At 50.5% G+C, this 20,475-nt stretch overlaps 2 protein-coding genes across 2 annotated transcripts in view; one reads left to right on the top strand and one right to left on the bottom strand.

Moving 5' to 3' along the window:
- The window catches only part of CLSTN3 (calsyntenin 3), a 50,656-nt gene extending 48,599 nt beyond the window's left edge, over positions 1 to 2,057 (top strand). Inside the window, exons 17-18 of the mRNA XM_063128958.1 lie at positions 702 to 919; positions 1,035 to 2,057. Of these exons, the coding sequence (XP_062985028.1) occupies positions 702 to 919; positions 1,035 to 1,217 (401 nt within the window). The 3' untranslated portion in view covers positions 1,218 to 2,057. The remainder of the gene's footprint in view (positions 1 to 701; positions 920 to 1,034) is intronic.
- Positions 2,058 to 2,864: 807 nt separating this feature from the next.
- On the bottom strand, positions 2,865 to 19,934 carry LOC134400551 (solute carrier family 25 member 36-A-like). Its single transcript, XM_063128942.1, has 7 exons — positions 19,758 to 19,934; positions 7,071 to 7,247; positions 6,832 to 6,909; positions 5,924 to 6,024; positions 5,243 to 5,309; positions 4,132 to 4,415; positions 2,865 to 3,989 (listed from the first exon to the last, which is right to left on the bottom strand). The coding sequence occupies exons 1-7, from the start codon at positions 19,817 to 19,819 to the stop codon at positions 3,793 to 3,795; spliced, it is 966 nt and encodes a 321-aa protein (XP_062985012.1). The 5' UTR covers positions 19,820 to 19,934; the 3' UTR covers positions 2,865 to 3,792.
- Positions 19,935 to 20,475: the final 541 nt, after the last annotated feature.

Raw genomic sequence — 20,475 nt, 5'->3', positions numbered from 1 at the left:
GCCCCCCCTGCCCCCCCTCCAGCGTCCTGGCTTTGCTTCGGCTGGGTGGGCGCCCAGCTGAAGCGAAGCCATGACGCTGGAGCAGGCAGGCGGCTTTGGAACGGCACGCCCGGAAGTTGCTCTCCCAGAGTGGCTTCTGGCCGGGCGTGCCATTCCAAAGCCGCCCCACCCCCACCCCAGCATCCTGGCTTCGCTTTGGCTGGGCAGGCGAGATGGTGCCCCGGGCCCAGGTACGCTGGGGTGGGGGTGGGGGTGGGGTGAAAGCAGCTCACCTGCGTGGCCCAGTTCCTAACAGGCCACGGACCAGTACCGGTCCGGGGGTTGGGAACCCCTGGTTTAAGTGATGGCTTAAGTAATCCAACACTGTGCATACTCAAGGTATTTCTTCTTCTTCAGTAAGGATTGGCAAACTATTTATTTTCCTCTCAGGGATCAGAAAGGTAGAAGCAGTTGTAAATGGTGGTTGGGAGGGAGAGACGTTAGTTGTTCACGACTGAAGTGATTCACATGGGCTGCCTCAAGGTCTCCCCCCTTCCCCCATAAGACCATTAAGCCCAGGGTCTAACATTCCCTAGCTGCGTTGTGTAGGCATCCCATGCGCCGAAGGGGTTGCCCACCAACGCCACACCCCAATTCCTTAGCTGGCACTGACAACAGCTAGGACAGGCTTAAGTTTGTGCCCGCCCTTCTCTTTTCTGCAGTGGTCCCCAGCGCTGCCACCATCATTATTGTGGTGTGCGTGGGCTTCCTGGCCCTGATGGTGATCCTGGGCGTCCTGCGCATCCACTCCTTGCACAGGCGAGGGGGTGAGCGCGAGTGCCCAGGGGAATCCGCCGAGGGCCAAGGGAGTGCCCAGGCCAAGGAGAATGAGATGTTCTGGGATGACTCTGCCCTCACCATCATCGTCAACCCCATGGAGGTGAGTTGAGGGAGAAATGGGAGGGCTGGGAAGAGGCCACATGGAGCCGCAGTGGAGAGCTCAGCTTTGTTCATTCCCCACATCCTCCCTCCTTCTCTCCCCCACACCCTAACAGTCATACCAGAGCTGCCAGGAGAGAGCAGCGGAGAGTGCGGAGTCCAAAGCCAGAGAGGCAGCTGAAGAGGAGGAGGAGGAAGAGGAAGACAGCAGAGACTCTGAGTCACCAGGCAGCCCGGGCAGCGATGCAGCTGATGACCAGCGCATTGTGGGCAAGCACGATGCCCCCTGCCACTACTAGAGCCACGTGGAGGGAGCAGGGGGAGGGGGACACCAACCGGAGGGAGGTCCTGCGTGTGTCTCGTATGTGGGGGGGGGGGTGGCACAGCCTGCCCCCGCGTTTCTTCTTTCCTTTCTCCTCCCCCCGTTTCCCTCCTGCTTTCTCCAGACCTCGTTTGCACAGAGATGGGCCTGAGACGCGGCACTTTGGGGCGTGGGGCAGAAAACCTAATCGGGGCCTTCCCCTTCCACTCATTTAACACAGGGTGCCATCTGACGGGAAGTCCTCTAGCGCAAGCCTCTTCGAAACCATCAGGAGCTGCGCATGAGGGTGGCAGTGCGATAGATCCGCCCTGCGGCTCAGATTGGTCTGCCCACAATTCTGCCTCTTGAGGTGTTCTGCTTCACCTTGCCTCATAGCGGGGCTCACTTCTGGCCCCCGTCTTTCTGTAGCGTTGCCCAGGGGAGGAGCCCCTCTCTTTCCCCAGATTCCTGGCTCCTCCTAACTCTCCAGCTGCTTGCTTGAACTCAAGTGGGGCTGGGCCCTCTCTCTTTGATCTCCAGCCTACGTTCCCCACCCTGACAAAGAAGGGGAGGCTGGACTGGCATGCTGTGCAGCAGAAATACAGAGAAGTGAGAGGGGACCTTGGGGGGGATGACAAATGGGGTGCAACAGAGGCCCCAAGATACTATATATATATATATTGTATATTTTTTCAATGTTGTTGTTTGAGGTTTCTTCTTGTTTTCTTGTTTGATGCAAAGAAACAAAAAGCCTGCAGCTTGTGTCGCTTTGTAAAATTGTCAATAATATTCAAACAAGTGATGTGGAGAAGGGAATGGATCAGCTTTTAAAATAAATTTAAAAAAGGGTTTTAAAAAAAGATGTGTGGTCTGGCATGTTGGGAGACTCTGACTTTGGAGACGGGAGCTTTAGTCTCTCGCCAACGTCCTTCTTGGCAAGAGAGAAACGAGAGAGGGGAAATAGTGGGAAAGGCTACGCTGCTCCTTCCTGGATCCCAGCCAACTTCGTGTTCACACCGGACTCTCTCGGAGAATCCACTGCCCAGGGTGGAGGGGGATGGCTGCCCCACTCAGCCATGGACTGACCAGGCTGGCATTAGAGGAAGCCTAAAGCCAGAATCTTAGTCAGTGCACTGTAGGACCCAAAGCCAAGGTCTGGTGAACCCACAGAACCTCTTTCGGGTAGCAGTGTTACTCCAGCATTGCTTGGGAGGCTACTGGGGGCTGAAATAGTCCTGCTGGGAGGTGAGCGCAAGTCCAAACTAGGCCCTGGGGAAGCTCAGTTGACAGGGCCTGACTCCCTTCCTGAGGTTGGCACCCTGGTGAGGCTGTGACGGCTCCAGCTGCCTCTGTGGCTAACAGGGTGGTGAAGGCAGGATTCCCAGAGGTGGGTGCGTTTTGGGGAGGAGCTGCTGGTATCTGAGGACGTAGATGAGGAACCGCTTTCTCACATGTGGAAAATCTGTAGCAGAGGGGTTGCCTTTAGGACTGCTTCCTGAGAGGGTCCAGGGAGAGAGTTGTGCCCCCTCCCGCCCATGTTCCAGGGCTGCTCTCCTCCGGTGAACCTGTCTGAGTCATGATACAGTGGTGTCCTGAGAGAGGAGCAATGCCTCAGCGTTGGGGTTTTATTAATAAAATATGAAAACTTTATTAACTTAAAACCGAGAATTTCAGTGAATCTAAATGTGTGTTGCATCCTTATTCCTATGCACCAAATGGAGCCAGAACGCCAAGCACAAATGCGCAAAGGTTTGCAAAGGAGGAACTGCTGGGTTTCAGTTTCAGCCTGCTCTGCACACCCCTCCCACCCACCCACCCACCCGTTGGAGGATATCCCATATACTAGCTGCCTGCATGTCACCCTCCTTCACTTGATCAGGAAGGCAAAATCTGCAAGCGAACACCTGTAAACAAGGCTTTGGAAGGTAAGAACAAAAGTGGGCTATAGCAAGTCTGCTCTCGGCAACAGGAAGCAAAATTTCCTCAGAAGAGGGCAAGTTCCCAGTTGCAGTTCAAAAGGAGAGAGGAAAGGGAATCCCATTCTCTGCCATGATAACGGGGTGTCAAATTCTGATCACGGGGTGATGCAGGTCAGCCTTGGAGGCTAACATTTATACATTCGCCTGCTTCCGAAAGAATTTCCCACTGTTTCCCTTTGACGTGCTTTCCTTACAACCGCGGTATCCACTCAGCCAACTGGCTAGCCTGAGTCAGGCCCCAGGAGAAGTGGAGCATAAGACTTTCTCACATTGGACCCTGGAACCCTGGGAAGACGGTTTCAGCGACAGATACCGGAAAGATGGTTCGCTTCACAAACAAGAGTTCTAGTAGCTTCCTCAGGGATTCATTTCAGCACTGTTAACTTCTGCATCTGTCCAACTCCACCTCTGGTCCCAGAGTCCTAGTGCACCAGAAGACCTCCTTCAGTTATCCATTCTTGAAAACAAAGCATTAGGCTACTAGCCTTCAGGCTTTCCTAGGACAGTTGGTCCTCAACCTTGGAATAGGGAACTGTGCCCTTTATTAAGGCCACATATCCCTATATGCAGTTAGTCGTCAGGAAGGGGAGAATCTCACATTTTTGTTGCCAAATGAATGGTAAGTTCATAGGTGACCATGACAATAGCTGCATTGGGGATCTGCCGAATCAGATGGGTCAGTAGCCCACGGTAAAGAGCCGAGGGACCCTCTTCTCTGACCACGAGCTGCAGGGTCTGCACAAAGGAGCGATACCGAGAGCCCTCCTCTCGTAGCCGGGTCCGGATGACCTCTACAGAACACAGGAAGAAAAGAAGAAGGAGATGAGCCCATTGACCGTCCCATCCTCTGGCTGGCAGGCAGGAAACGCCCTGCTCCTCCAGGCGAGGCCAGATCGGTTTGGACAAGAGCATGGAACCCACCCTGCAACTCACCATGTGGGTAGGCAATGCACGAGGCACACGTTTTGGAGGTGGCAGCTGCAGCCATCAGTCCACAGAAGTCCTGGATGTTGGGTGAAAAGGTAAGTGCCGGGGTCAGGAATTGCCGATGCTCCTTGAGCCGTTGCTTCAGCGCTTCGTAGATAACAAAATGGATGATGGTTTCAGAGACACCCGCATACGAGGCAGTGATCCCGCGGTAAAAGCCTCGCAGGCCCTCTGCGTAGTAGATGTGCATGGCACACCGAAGGCCACCAGTGGACCTCTCGCCTTTGGACCTGCAGAAAGACAAAGCATGAAACAGGGACATTCTTGCCTGGATCTGCCAATAGCCACAGCTGTGGGTTCTCTGGGCTAAAAATATAGATGGTTGGGTCCATATTTAAGCTGGATCAACAGCACTGGAGGACATGGGCTTCCCTGCTCCCTCCAGCCCACCGAAAATGGGAGACTCTGTTGAGAGGGGTGTAGGGAGGGGGGATCCCCCAAAGAGGGCCTTCCCATGAGAGCAGCCTTTCCTCTTGCAGAAGGCAGATCCTGGATCTAACCCATTATCAAAACCTTCTGCCCCAAATGTGAATTTTGCACACAGACACCCAAACTCAACTCTGCACACTGTATAAATCATGCAGATCAAGTAACTTTATGTAATTGTTACTTATTTTGCATACTTTATTCTGCACTTTTTACTATTTTGCATAATTTATCCTGCTTCTAGTCATCAAGAGGGGCACTGGAGCCCTGCCATCTAACCATGAAAAATCTTATCCAGTCTTTGTCAGGCTTCTGAGCTGCACTGGGGCATTAGCTTCTGAATTCTATACTCATGGGGAATTGCAGCATATTCACAGTTTGCCAATGACCCACCTCCCACATGTGCAGGAAGTGACAACCATCTGCCAGGGACGCTTTAAGGTGAGCAGGGGGTTGGACTTGATGGCCTTATAGGCCCCTTCCAACTCTACTATTCTACGATTCTATGAAGACTTGTTTGGTCTGCTAGTTTTCCATTATGCCTGGAAACTAATCCTGCCAATGAAGTTCCGCCAGAGTCCAGGTGCCTCAAAACGATGGTATGGACAGAGGCACAGCCTGCTTTCCTTACCTAGCTTCCAGTTGCATTCTGGTCTTCACCAGCCATATGGGGTTGGTCAAGGTGGCAGACGTGACTCCTGGAAAAGGGGCCAAAGGTACTGATGTGAAACTTCGTGGTTTGTGGAGGACGCTTACTCATTTAGTGACCACTTCGGAGGTTTTCTAGGGCCCAAATCCAGCCAAAGTCACATGCTTTCATAACCAGTTCATTTCAGTGGTTGAAAATCACAGGCTTAATTCCTCCATGGGTTTCAGGGACACCTCAATGTGCTGAACTGCACCTAAGAATTCTAGTTTTGCCTTTCTCTTGTTGAAACTCCCTCACCACTTTCATTTTTTTGGCACTCGAAGCAGAAAAGGAGAAAAGTATGGGCTGCTTCAAACAAGATTTCGTTTCCTACACAGGTTTAGGGAAGAAAAAACACATGCATCCCTCTTTGCACTCATATGTGAAGGTGACTGACACTCTCTCTCACACACACCTCTTTAGCATGGGAACCTACAGCTTCCAAAAGAGGAATAATACCTGTCAAATCTTCATAAATCACAATGTAGTCAGGAGCCCTGGTTTATTCCCTTAGCTCTCTAAGTCGATATATATTGGTTTATGTTTCACTAAAACTTGGGGCACAACATGTAAAGTGGCCTGAGGGTACCCTAACTTGCATTTATCTATATGACATGTATTTACCTGCACAAGCTGCTGAGAGCATGTGAACTTTCTTCGATTCTGGCACAAATACCATGTTGAGTTTCTCTTTAGCCCCTGAATACGCAGCAAAATAAATGGCCCTAAAAGAGAAGGGGGATTGTTCATATTTAACCTACTTTTTCCAACCAAAGCAACAATAAGGAAAGAAAGGAAAGGAACCTCTTGTGCAAAGCACTTGAGTCATTGCTGACTCCTAGAGGGACGCCTGCTTTCGCTGACGTTTTCTTGGCAGACTTCGTAGCGGGGTGGTTTGCCGTTGCCTTCCCCGGCCGTGATTACCTTTCCCCCAGCTAGCTGGGTAATCATTTTACCGACCTTGGAAGGATGGAAGGCTGAGTCGACCTGAGCCAGCTGCCTGAGAACCAGCTTCCACTGGAATCGAACTCAGGCCGTGGGGAGAGTTTCGGCTGCAGTAACTGCCGCTTACCACTCTGCGTCACACGAGGCTCTTAACGATAAGAAACCTAGTTTAATAAAGCAGAGCTTGTGCCCTTGCTCAGATTCAGGGGTTCTTGCTTCGACTGGTTTATAATGTTAATGTGAATTTTACAATGGCCAAAATGCTCACTGGCATTAAATATGCCTCTCCACAAACAATGATGTTTGCAGAAATAGGAGGCTATTTAAACCTTGTATGAAAGTGCTTATGGAAAAATAGAGCACTCAGATATTCTCTACAACCCCATTGCGTGGCTGCCCATCCAAAACCGCGGGTGCCAATTCTGCACCACTTTCCTCACCCCCACTGGATGCTCATGCTTCAGTGTGGGGGTGGGGTAAGGGGCTGGACCCTTTGAGCATACAGCTTTGGTTGCAGTGAGAATCCTTGTGAAAGATCTGGTTCGGGCAAAAGGGTCAGGGAATCTGTCCTGAGATGGTAATTTTACCTGGAAGGGGCAACTCCAATAAGATTAGGCCCCAGGCCTCGGAAGAGGGAGCGGACACCTTCCTTCTCTAGGATGGTTCTGTGAAAGGAGGGAATGAATGAGTGGATTACTGTCTGTGCTCTTCTCCTGAGCGAGCGGGTGGAGGAGAAGCCATTGCTACAAATGGAGGTACAAAGGACTGCGGCCCCCGCCCAGCAATTCTCACAAAGCCTAAATCTCCTCCTGCCTCCACTACTCACCTCAACAGCTCAAGGGGTCCTATAGAAGGGAGTCCAGGGCGGATCAGTGCTCCATTCACCCCCTGCAGCTGTACTGCAGGCAGGCAAAGGGGCCTCAAGGCCCATGAGGAGGACTGCAGGCGGGTCTTCACTACCTCCAACGGGCAGGTCAGGATGGCTCCAGCTGTGCCACCAAACCTGGGCAGAGAAGAAGAGCAGAGTCAGTGCCCGTTTAACCAATCACGTTTCAGCAGCTATCTTCAGGGTTGCTATTCTGTGATTACAACCCTTGTCTACATGAATAGCTCATTCTATGATGTTTCAGAGGCTCTTCACCCATTACATTGTAAAGGAAACGGCTAAATAGGTAACTATCCGACAAGTATCGTGCAGCTACACATGTCAGAGAACCGGACTGGCTCCCTGCTGAACAGATACTGTGGCAAAAAAGGTGCTTGCTCTGCAATTCCTCGGACACACCCACCTGGCTCTTTTGGATCATTCAGAGATTGGTGGGTTTCCCAATGGAATAATATGTTTTCCCAGTGGATAATACACTTTACGCGATTAGTGACCTTGACATGGAGGGCAAGTGAGCCCAGAACCCTGTCAACTTGCCAAGGTCTGCTAACTCCACTCACGTCGATTTCCGGTTCGCTCTTTGAACAAGTCACATCAAAAGCTGCTGTTACCACAGGAAACCATATTGTGTGAAGTAGGAGAGGGTTACTGTGTACCACCCCCCGAACGGGGGAAGCAGCTCTCACCACCTCCATCACCACCCCTCCCCCCCCCCGCCCTGCTTTCTCCATGCAGTGCCCCAAGGTATGGAAGTGCGTCACAGATACACCCTCTGGATTTGCCACTGATTAACGTGCTGACGTCTTGGCTCCAGCTTGTTCTGAGCAGCGTTGGCTGGGGCTCTAAAGTCCAAGTGGGAAGGAGGCCCAAACAGTGTGAACTCTGCACACTGGAGTTGCCCAATATGCTTTGCTCCCGCCTCTCCCATGACACCACAGCAAGTGCTATCTTTGCAGCCTGGGAGCTATCCACTAGTGTCTGCCCACCCCTGATGCCCCCATGTAGACAGAGCTTAGATCCATTAATGCTATTTTGGGCTGCATTAATAGAAGTATAGCTTCCAAATCACGTGAGGTACTGGTTCCTCTCTATTCGGCCCTGGTTAGGCCTCATCTAGAGTACTGCGTCCAGTTCTGGGCTCCACAATTCAAGAAGGACGCAGACAAGCTGGAGCGTGTTCAGAGGAGGGCAACCAGGATGATCAGGGGTCTGGAAACAAAGCCCTATGAAGAGAGACTGAAAGAACTGGGCATGTTTAGCCTGGAGAAGAGAAGATTGAGGGGAGACATGATAGCACTCTTCAAATACTTAAAAGGTTGTCACACAGAGGAGGGCCAGGATCTCTTCTCGATCCTCCCAGAGTGCAGGACACGGAATAACGGGCTCAAGTTAAAGGAAGCCAGATTCCAGCTGGACATCAGGAAAAACTTCCTGACTGTTAGAGCAGTACGACAATGGAACCCGTTCCCTAGGGAGGTTGTGGGCTCTCCCACACTAGAGGCCTTCAAGAGGCAGCTGGACAAGCATCTGTCAGGGATGCTTTAGGGTGGATTCCTGCATTGAGCAGGGGGTTGGACTCGATGGCCTTGTAGGCCCCTTCTAACTCTACTTTTCTATGATTCTATGATCTCTAGCTCACCTGCCTCACCTAGTTCTGGAAAAAAATATCTCTGTGTCAGTCCCTTGGCTGAGTGCACCATGTTGGGGTTCAGGCAAGTCGGGGACAGCACTTTCCATCTTGCAGTTCCTGGGCTATCATCCAACATAACTTAAAGGAAAGGCTGCTTGGCAATTGGGTGATATTATATTTGGGTCGCTTGCTTCTGGCATGGAAATCTATGGCATCTACTGTGTCACAGCATGTCCATGAACTTTCTAATTAAGAGAGCCAGTGCCAGGCATCGGTGTCATTGGGCACTTGCTGAGGCACAAGCCCCAGCATGGGGGCCCTGCTGCCCCCCCCCCCCATTTCTCCTCCTCTTGGCTGTCACTGCCTGTTCACTTGCCCTTCCCAAGCCAGGCGAGCAGTTATTATTATTATTATATTTAGTTATGTCCCGCCTTTTCCCCAGTACTGGGACTCAGGGCAGTTTACAGGATTAAAACATGTACAACTAAAACATGTAAATATAAATTTACAAAAGTTAAAATAGAATTAAACCTACAGTAAAGTTTAAAACATGTTTAAAAAATTAAAAGCAGTAACAGATTCACACAGGTCCAGAGTAGCTCCAAAAGCCTGCTGAAACAGAAACGTTTTTGCCTGCCTCCGAAAGTGTAGCACAGAGGGAACCAGCCTAGCCTCCCTGGGATGGGAGTTCCAGAGCCCTGGAGCAGCCACCGAGAAGGCCCTCTCCCGCATACCCATCAGGCGTGCCTGAGATGATAGTGGGACTGAGAGAAAGCCCTCCCCAGAAGATCACAGAGCACGGGCAGGCTCATAGGGGGGAATACGCGCTTTCAGATAACCTGGACCCGAGCCGTAAAGGGCTTTATAGGTGATAACCAGCAGCACTTCAAATTGTGCCTGTCACAACAGCAAGGAGAAGGAGCAGCGGTGTCCACTTGCCTTGCATTCACCATCTGGGCAGTAGTGTGGATGAGGCTCAGAGGGAGAGTGAATGAACAGGCAGCAGCATGAGCCCACTGAAGGGATTTTCCTCAATAGCCCTATGAAATCCGGACCCAGCATTGCCGATTAATGAGGGGAGGGTGGCCAGCCACGGAATGGTGGCAACCAATGCACCTGCTGTGAGGGAAGTGGGCGATCAATTTGATCTGAGGAATAACTGAACCTGGAGTTTAGAGACAGCTGAGGTCATGTACTGAAGCAGAATGGGGGCCAAGAGGATGGGAAGTCCAAGCAGGGATGTGGAAAACTCACAGAGGGACAGAATGGGTTTTGTGGTAGAATCATAGAATAGCAGAGTTGGAAGGGGCCTGCAAGGCCATCGAGTCCAACCCCCTGCTCAATGCAGGAATACCCTAAAGCATCCCTGACAGATGGTTGTCCAGCTGCCTCTTGAAGGCCTCTAGGGTGGGAGAGCCCACAACCTCCCTAGGTAACTGATTCCATTGTCGTACTGCTCTAACAGTCAGGAAGTTTTTCCTGATGTCCAGCTGGAATCTGGCTTCCTTTAACTTGAGCCCGTTATTCCATGTCCTGTCCCCTCAGGGTACAACCAGAGGGAACAGTAGGGCCAAACTGGAGAGAGAGGGGTTGGCCAATGAACTGAAGGAATTGACCTCATTCACACAGGTTGCTGTTGAATCGTGAGCTGTGGTTACATAAAAATCCTGCCCTATGATTTAACTATGGGTTGTTAACCACAAACAACCCATAATGGCCCTGTTCAGAAGACACCTTATCCACCATGGTTAAAGCCATGGTTTAAGGTGTCTTCTGAGCAGGGCCACTGAGTCCATACTCTGGGTTGTCGTTATCTGCAAGAAAGGGCTGTAGCTCATGTACCAAATTAAAACAACCACCAAATGTTTGGTTTTTAGCAAGGTTACTCCTCTGATTCATTCTCAGACACCCTTTTGCCAGCCAGTTCCATGTCCAGATAAGGAAAACCAAAGGTCTTTCAGCTCTTCAAAAATACTCTGTGCAACTGGTCAAAGACTCAATTGTTGCACCACCCACACTGCTTGTGGCTGCTTTTTTTTTCATACGTGAATGTACACCTTAAGAGACATAGAGCTGTAGGAAGGAAGCAACGCAGGTGTGAACATGTATGCATCCCCATGTGTACAAGCAGCAACAGGTGTGAATAAACCTATAATGAATGAAATCCATGTGATTCCACTTGTTATCACATTTTGGCTCTCATTATTGGCTGGAAGAGATACAGGTTTGTGATGTAACACCAGCAGCAAGTGTCTCCAAGGGGGAGTGCGTTGTAACTCTCTTCTCCTCTATTATTTTTGGCATGGCTTACAGCACATGCCCAGGGAAGGGTGCGTGTGTGTCTAGCCTTTCAGTGTCATCAGTCAGAGTCTCTTGACAGTCAGTGGTAAAGTATTGCTGCCGGCAGCAGTTTGAACAAAGACTGCGTCAAGTCCAAAAGGCAGCCTAAGATAAAAAACACTGAGAAACCAGCTTGGAATCCCGGGTTGAATGGCTCGGGACAGTTCAGTAAAACCAAGAGAAGGCTACACCTTGATACCGGAATACACATTTTAAGGAAGAATCTGTATTCTTCAGGTTGAAGTATCCCACATCAATATTAGTTGCAAGAAAGGCAAATGCTATTTTGGGCTGCATTAAAAGAAGTATAGCTTCAAAATCACGTGAGGTACTGGTTCCTCCCTATTTGGCCCTGGTTAGGCCTCATCTAGAGTATTGTGTCCAGTTCCGGGCTCCACAATTCAAGAAGGACACAGACAAGTTGGAGCGTGTTCAGAGGAAGGCAACCAGGATGTTCAGGGGTCTGGAAACAAAGCCCTATGAAGAGAGACTGAAAGAACTGGGCATGGTTAGCCTGGAGAAGAGAAGATGGAGGGGAGACATGAGAGCACTCTTCAAATACTTAAAAGGTTGTCACACAGAGGAGGGCCAGGATCTCTTCTCGATCCTCCCAGAGTGCAGAACACGGAAGAATGGACTCAAGTAAAGGAAGCCAGAATCCAGCTGGACATCAGGAAAAACTTCCTGACTGTTAGAGCAGTGCGACAATGGAATCAGTTACCTAGGGAGGTTGTGGGCTCTCCCACACTAGAGGCCTTCAAGAGGCAGCTGGACAAGCGTCTGTCGGGGATGCTTTAGGGTGGATTCCTGCATTGAGCAGGGGGTTGGACTCGATGGCCTTGTAGGCCCCTTCCAACTCTGCTATTCTATGGTTCTATTATTCTAGTAGTAGGTATGCAGGGGGGAAAAGGGGGGATGTTCATCACTGTGGAGGATCAGCAAACAGTTCTGCCAGTCTAAAAAGCAAATATGACAAAACCAAGAGGTATGTTTCACAGTTATGTCAGAATATAAATCAATTGAGAAACACCTTGGGACTCTCATTACAGAATTACATAGAAGTCAAATATGTGCTCTTCTGTGACTCGGAGTTCTGAATCACAGAAGCATACAGCCAATTTTGATGCAAATAAGAGCTAGAACTATGACCCTCCCCCTTAGAAGATTTTCCTATTTCCTCAGGGCATCCATAAACACTACCAAACATTCATAGACTTCTACTTGACTTAGACTGTGCCATTCTTCTTCATTTGGACATTGGAGCTTCCTGTTCAAAAGTCACAGCTAATTTGTTTAATTACTAAGGAAAGGACCCGGCTTCACATGGGTTGGAATCAGGGCTGTGGAGTCGGCACATAAAACCTCTGACTCCTTTATTCATGCCGACTCCAACTCCTTTAATTATATATCGATATAGGAAATAAATTACCTATATATTTCCTACATCGACTGCAAGCACGCAACTTTTTAGAACCCTAACCTGTTAAAGCCCAGGTCTAAAGGCTATAGCTAAGACATTCTGGGTTTTTTTAAAAAAATTATTTATTAAAGAAGCCCAAAAATGAAAACAATGAGGTTATATTTTTATTTATTTATTTAATTGCATTCATATCGCCACATAGCTGAAGTTCTCTGGGCGGTTTATCAAAAGAGTATAGAGTATAAAGTCATAGGATATAAAAGAAAGAAACTATAAAATAAAATCAGGAACAACTTTCTCTACTAGTTCAAAAATCTAAAGTATATACTTTGATATCAAAGTCAAAACTACAAAAAAGTTAAAAAAAATTTGAACACCTAAAACAACTTAACAAATGACCATTTTAAAAGAAATGAACTCAGGTACATAAGTAACATAACCCTTTTTCGAGATTAAAGTATCGTTTGAATATAAAATTCAAGTGAATATACTTTTAATGAAATAAACATGTTGTAGAAGATTGAAGACTAACATATTGCTCTTAGAAACAGAATTGCTTCTGCCAAATCCTCCCTCATAGAAGCCCTTAAATCTGATTTGACTATTTTCAGTGCCGTAGCCCATGAAGGAAGGGGTCGATCCATTCCATTCCGCTGAGGGGGCAATGGTATCCGTTGCTCAGCCTAATCACCACCCCTGGACTACAAACTGTATGGACTGCAAAACTATCTGCTGTTTAGGGAAGTCTGTTCCTACTGGTTAAAGATATTATTGCAGACTTCAACCACACAGACATATTTAAATTAATTACAATTTATGTATTTAAAACAACAAAAAACCGGAATTGCATATCCCTAGAGCCTCTTTAGTATACATGTCAAGTCTAGGACAGATGGGCTGACACAAATCCCTTTTACTATTATAGATGAAATTTATATTTCACTCTAGTCCTAAAGCATAAACAATTTTTACATTTCCTAAATAAGGAATAACACCTGCAAAGAAACAGAACTTGCCATTATGTCCCAGGAATGACTTCTTCAATACCCTTTAAAATCATGACCCAGAGTGCAAAGCAGTTTCTTAAGAACTCAAGAATTTCAAAGAAGGCCACGCTTCAACCAGAATTTGGAAATACTCTATACTCGTTTTGATGCCTTTTCAGCTTTTATTGGGTCATACATTGTCCCCACTTGTTGTCATGGAGACTTGAAGTCTAGTTTAAAATAAATGTGTGACTAGAGGGGTTCCTCCACACAGATAACAAAATCTTTCTTTGAGATCAAACAAATAGTTTTGGTTATTCTTGTGGTTCACCAAAAGACGTGCTCAAAGTTACTCAGTGAGTCAGTGGGAGAAATGATGTCACTAATCAGTAGCGAGATACTAGGCCTGTGCTCCACTTCACTTTGGGTCAGAGAAGCAGAAGCAGATCAGGGTACTTTGCCTCCCCTTAAGGCAGAGGAGAAGAGGATCCCGGGGGGGGGGGGGGCAGCAGAGCATCACGGAGCGGATCGAGATGAAGGCGGATCCTTCGCCTTGATCCGGAGCTCTGAAAAAAGGGCAAGTGGGGGCTTACCTGGTGCTGCCGCAGTCCATGTGGCGATGGTGGCAGAGCCAGGTAAGGGGGCAGAGGGGAGGGCGGTGGCTTCAACTGAGGCTGAGGCTCAAACCGGAAGACCAGGCCACAACCGCGGCCTGCCCTTACGCTTTGAGCCTTGGCCTCAGGTGAAGCTGCTGCCAGAACACGACGGACGCAGGTAAGGGGGAGGAGGGGGGGCCTTACCTGGCGCTGGTGCCAGCACCACAATCCGTGCGGCACCATCGGCGGAGCCAGGTAAGGGGGCAGGGGGAAGGGTCTTACCTGCATCTGTCCATGGTCCGGCAGTGGCTTCAACTGAGCCCGAGGACTCAAACCGGAAGACCAGGCTGCGGCCTGGTCTTCCGGTTTGAGTCCTTGGGCTCAATTGAAGCAGCCGCCGGACCGTGGACGGACACAGGTAAGGGGGGAGGAGGGAGGAGGCCTTACCTGCTGCCGCTGCTGCAGAGCTCCAATTCGGATCCGGAGCTCCGCAGTGGAGCGGAGCATAGGCGGATCAACGCGGGGTGGAGCGGGCCCGATCCACAATTTGCGGATCAGGTGCGAAGCGGATCGGGGGGTCCGTGCACAGCCCTACTAGATACTGACATTCACGTACTACATCTAAGACATAGTTCTCAAAACAACAGGGCCTGTGTCAGGCCAGCACAACGTCAGAACGCAGGTTGGAGCTGACGTGACTGAATCCTCCTCCATACAAAGATTTAAAAGACCCTCTGTACAAAACATTCTACATCAGGGGAAAGGGTTTCAACCTAGGCTTCTCCCTGAGATGCCTGTTTTCTACATACAGTAATTTAAATAAATCCTTTTAAAGGGAGGAGCCCTCAGTCTTGAGAGCCCCCCCACCTCAAACACAACTGTCCAGAAAGAGGCTACTGTCTTATCTGCTGTTTGGGCTAAGACGCACTCCCAACACGGCCAAGAGGGTCTGGACTCTTCGCTCCAGCCCACCTTCCTCTCTTCTCAACTCCCACCTGCTTTCCTTTATGACATGTGTTTGTAAACTGCAGCGGGAGCTCTGCTGAATATATAAATCTTTTAAATACATACATAAAATTAAAACAACAAAGCAGAGGGACAATTTCCTCAAAAAGCTGGTATTAAATGCACCATAGAAACGGTTTCCTTGGATACCGTTCCTTGGCAGAAAGAAAGCAGTTTTTTGTTCTTCTCTTCAGAGGGGTTGTTTGCTGAGAGGAGGTGAAATGTCCATAATTGAACTGTCCTTCCCCATTCAGAGAGCATCAGTTGGAAACTTGGCCCTGGTCCCCAGCGTCTCTCCCTATCTAACTGCGCCTGGGCAAATGAAGGCCGACAGGAGGCCTTTTGCCAATACAGCCCTGCCCGTCCCCACATGGGCTGCAAATATGTGTGATGATGCCAAGCCTGGAAGAGCAGAAGGGCTGTGGGGTGGAGAAGGACTGTTGATTGGGGGGTGTTGAAAGGCTGGGCCACAAATAAATGCAACCAAACTTCCACCGGTCATTCTGAAGGGACGCTGCAAGGAAGAAGGACAACTGGATGCATGCCATAAGTCAGGGTTCCCAAACCTTTTTGGACCTGCAGGCAGATGTCGGAATTTGAGAAACTGTTGTGGGCACCATCACAAAATGGTTCCCACAAAGGGACTGGCTAGTCAAAAGTGAGCTCAAGGGGCAGGGGAGAGATATAGTGAGGCTTGCGCCTGGGAGAGAGAGGGCAAAGTGGTCGCTTCTGTATATTTCTATTTCTATGTTTTAATTTTGTAGAGGTGCCATGAGTCCCTCAACATTTTCCAAGGTTTTCTTGACACAATCTTTCTGAAAGGGGCAGGGAGGGCAGACCTTCATCAGTGCCATTGGAGGGGCCCATGGGTGGTGCATTGGGGACCCCTTCCATAAGCAGTCTAACTCGCTGAGTGGGCTGTGGCACAGAAAGTGAATAACCCAAATCCATAGGCTCCAACTGTCCCTGCTAACCAGGGACACGCCCTACTTCTTGATACCTATTCCTGGTAATACATTGTCCTTATCTTGCCTTAGGGCAGCCTTCCTCAACCTGATGCCTTTGAGGTGTTTTGGACTTCAACTCCCATCAGCCCCAACCAGCATAGCTAATTGCTAAGGATCATGGGAGTTGTAGGTGAAAACATTAGAGGGCCAAAGGTTACCCACTTCTGTCTAGAGAATCAGCTTTCCTCAACCTGATGCCTTTGAGGTGTTTTGGACTTCAACTCCCATCAGCTCCAGCCAGCACAGCCAATGGTGAGGAATCCTGGGAATTGTAGTCCAAAACATCTAGAGGGCACCAAGTTGAGAAAGGTTGCCATAGGGGGACATTCTGGAGGTACCTTTCAAAAATGTTTAGTGGGTGAACATGTGCAGTTGCTTTAAGTTCCATCGGAAGCTCTGCTCTACTGCTAGAATGCGCGAGACACCTAGACCACAACAGATTCGCCAGTAGAACATCTTGGATCTGGTGGGAGAAGTTACACTCCACCAGCAGTGCTGTGCCACAGATGAAGATGTGATGGTGGATTGGCTAAAATGGCAGAGAGGCAGGCAGGATGTGGGCGGCACAGGGGAGGAGGGAATAGATGCCCGATACACCTCCAGCCTTCCCTAGCGCTGGCAAACAAAAGCGGATCAAAGCACTAATCAAAGGTGAGTGGGTGTGGCATCGGGAAGAGGGCGTGGCCCACCCTGGGAACCTTTGTAAACTGGATTGGGAACCCCAGTGGGCCACATAAGGCCCACAGGCTGGAAATTCTCCATCCCTCTTCTACACGATTGCTCAGCCGTACCTTTCCTCAGCAGCAAAGATTGGGCAAGAGATCGTTGCACCTACTTCTAATTGCTCACCTGCCCTCTCCAGCTGGAAGGCTCCACTGTGCTAATACTCTGCCTCTCTTTGGGTGCTGTAGCAGGAAAGATTGGGTCCAATGGGCCACCCAGAGTAAGGTGACCATATGAAAAGGAGGACAGGGCTCCTGTATCTTTAACAGTTGCATAGAAAAAGGAATTTCAGCAGGTGTCATTTGTATATACGGAGAACCTGGCGAAATTCCCTCTTCATCACAGCAGTTAAAGGGGCAGGAGCTATACCAGAGTGGCCACCCAGAGGAGCAAGACAGCTGTTCCTTCCATGGCCAGCCACCTTTGCTGCTCCACCCAGGAGGAAAGAGGGGGCAGGCAGGCAGGCAGGCGCTTTGAATTTCTCTCCAGACAACAGTACAGGCTGAATCCTCCATGGCTCAGGGGAGGAAGGGCCATTGCAGAAGGCTTCCTACCTGGGGGCTTCTTCTCGCCATTTCTTTGCCCCCTGCCTTTGAAGCAGGGCAGGGCAAAGTCTTTACTGTCTGAAATGAAAATGAAAAGGACTGGTGTGGAATAGTTGTTAAAAGAGCTGAGGAATCCTTCGATCAAAGCTCACCTGAGGCACGAACTAAGAGCTCCGTCACACGGACACTTTCGCCCTGTAGTATCGTTTCTGTAGTGTGTGAAGCCCTGATGATCACTTACACCTGTGCACTTTTAGGGTTCATGCATCTTTACACCTCTCCTCTCCTGCGCATTGGCTATTGCATCCACCGGCGGATCGCCTTCGTACCTCCCACTACACTTTATTGGTTATTAGAGGTTAGACAACACCCCACCCCCCTGCACTGACTGTGATGGACATGGGGCTACTAGGTGCACTGAACACTGCCTGGAAAGAGAGGAAAGGGGTGTGTGGGTGTGTATAGGGAGAGGGAGAGACAGAATCCCACTTCAGTAAAGTGCCCAACTGGATGGAAAGATGGCACTTGCTTCCCCGCCGCTTGACTCAAGGTTGCCTCTCTGCCTCCCCTTGATGCAAAACAAGGGGGGGGGCAATAAAAAAAGAAGCTGCTGCTGCAGCCCTCCCAGGATTGGTGTCCTCAGCCAAATGCGGAGACAACTGGTGTCCAAGCCTTGTGGAAAGGGCACCAGGCAAACCCGGTTCCCCTCGCCCCCTTCCTCTCCCGCCTCCCACGGTGTCATACACGCTTCATCTGTCAAACACACACACACACACTCACACAAGCCCTCCGTAGCTCTCTAGAACTGGAATATGTGTTAACTCAGAAGAAAGACTCTCTCTGTTCAAAGTTTTTAAACCTTCCGGCCCATTTCCCTCTCCACCGCCCCCCCCCCCCGGGCAATTGGGTTTCATTCTGCAACGTTTACCGGGTTTTGCTCTCCTCTCCTTCCCCCCCACCCTGAGTTGGGTATCCTTCTGCCCCATCACCACCAGGATTTTCTTCTCTTTGCCCCTATTTCTGTATCGTTGTGCCCCAATTCTATGACTTTCCTCCCCTGCTTCCCCGTTTGTGTATCGCCTCTCCTGCCACCTCCCAGTTTCTGAAAAATCTTCATGAACTTAAAGATGCCCAGCTTCGCATCATCAAAGTAATGGAAGAGCGCTCCTACGGTTCCTACTACGATCCTTCGCACTGGGGGACTATAAGCTCCAAAGGGTTTGAGGGAGGAAATTTTAAAAAATCAAAAAAAATGAAGGGATGACCCAATCTGATTCAAATTTGGTATGCTGCAAACCCTCCTTAATAGCTATTACTGTGCTGATTTTGATCTCTTTATCTTTAAAACTTACTCAGATGTAAGCATTTGTTTAATTTCCATTTAAAAAATCCCACAAAGTTCAATTGATTAATCAACTAAAACTCATATCCCTTGTCATGCACTTCCAATCAAGAGGGAAAGGGGAAGGGAGAGAAGCTATGCAGTGCATAGCTAAACTATGGAACTTCCGGACTTCCGCCTGGAAGCCGCCCTCCCAGAGCCACTCTAGCTGCCCAGAAGCTGCCCTCCCAGAGCCTGGAGGCCGCTGCCAGAAGAAGAAGAAGAAAAAGCACATGGCGAGCTCAACCCTGGCCCAAGCCAGCCTCTGCCCTACTCCCGAGGAAAGGGCACCGGATCGCCTCGCCTCTCTCCTCAAACAGGCCGCGTTGTCCAGGCAGGCGAGCAAGCGGGACTCCCTCTCCCTTCCCCCAGGAAAGATAGAGACTTGTGGACTCCTCGCAAGGCAAACTCTCCTGCTTCCCGATCCTGCGCATGTGGATCAACGGGACTTGCATCCGAGAAAGTGTTGCACCAGGAGGCACCAGTGCAGCCCAATCTGCCTGTGCCTCTTTACTCGGAAGCCTTATTCCCCTGAGTAAACGTGCAGAGGGGATCGGGAAGCCAGGATGCATAGCGGGTTGTGTTCGCCCGGAAGTAAGTCCGGAATTGTTGAAGATCACAAGCTGAATTCCAGACGGCTGGGTCCCAAATCGAAGTGAGCCAGTCCCAGCTCTCCACTCGGCGCACACGTTCGGACTTCCGTGCAATTTGGGGGTGTGCAAGTGGCTCGCCTTGCCTAGGGCGCAAAATAGTCTGGCACCGGCCCTGCCTGGGATCGCCTGCGAAACAAGCATGTGCTCTGCCTCTACCATTTAGCGGCAGCTCAACTGTGGATCAGGCCCTGCCTGCACGTGCCGTCGCTGCAGCCCCACGCATGCTTACGGGAAGGGGAGTCCCACCCACACTGAACACACCGGGACCCACTTCCAAATCGCCCCTCACGGAGCGCGCTGCTGGCCTCCCGATCCGGAGCTGCCCCGCTGCTGCCACTCACCCGCCGGCCAGGAGGTGCAGCGCCGTGCTCCCACGACGCATCTCTCGGCCCTCCTCGCGCATGGGCGTGCAGGGCCGGGCTCCTGTTCCCGTGGCTCTCCGTCCTCCGGGAGGCTCTCTCCGGCGGGGACGTCGGATCCGGAGCGCGCGCAATCTCTGTGCCCCGCAAGGCCCGGCGGAGACCTTTGCGCGCAGCCCGTGCGCCCTTCCCCGTGCGCCAGGGGCGGGCCGAGGGTGCGCCTCTCCGCAGCCTTCCTCCCGGCTGGCCGGGGAGCAGCTCCTCCCTCCCTGCAAACCAATAGCAACTCCGCGGGGCCCACAGGAAGGCGGCGGCGGCGGCGGGCTGGGCGACCTCGTTCCTCCTCTTTCCGCCGGATCCGAGTCTTTGTCCAGCGCTCTCGCCGACGCCTGCTTGGCTCGGGAAGGAAAGCTACCTTCGGGCGTCCTGGTTCGCGCCCCTCTTGGCGTGGCGCATCTGGAGAGATGTACATTCGTGGAAAGGAGGCAGAAGTCCCGGCAGGGCCTCAAATGACCACCCAGAGAGCCGTAGGTGGCAGAGGCAGGGGCAAAGAGGCCCGGCTTCATCACCTGGCCAGCCTGGGCGTACCAGTGCCCAATTTATTTATTTATTTATTTAAGGATTTTTATGCCGCCATTCAGCCAAAAAAAGGCTCTGGCGGCAGCTTACAAAAATACTTCTTGACAGTCCCTGCCCACAG

Source organism: Elgaria multicarinata, chromosome 6 (genome assembly GCF_023053635.1).
Source record: "Elgaria multicarinata webbii isolate HBS135686 ecotype San Diego chromosome 6, rElgMul1.1.pri, whole genome shotgun sequence".
In the NCBI taxonomy this organism is placed as follows: domain Eukaryota; kingdom Metazoa; phylum Chordata; class Lepidosauria; order Squamata; family Anguidae; genus Elgaria; species Elgaria multicarinata.
This window is presented reverse-complemented; position numbering and strand designations above follow the sequence as displayed.

Coding starts and splice junctions, on each gene's coding strand:
- LOC134400551 (XM_063128942.1), bottom strand. CDS start 19,819: ATGCGCGAGGAGGGCCGAGAGATGCGTCGTGGGAGCACGGCGCTGCAC. Junction 7,248..19,757: donor CTGCACCTCCTGGCCGGCGG/GTGAGTGGCAGC, acceptor TTCTCTGCCCAG/GTTTGGTGGCACAGCTGGAG. Junction 6,910..7,070: donor GGACCCCTTGAGCTGTTGAG/GTGAGTAGTGGA, acceptor CTCCTTTCACAG/AACCATCCTAGAGAAGGAAG.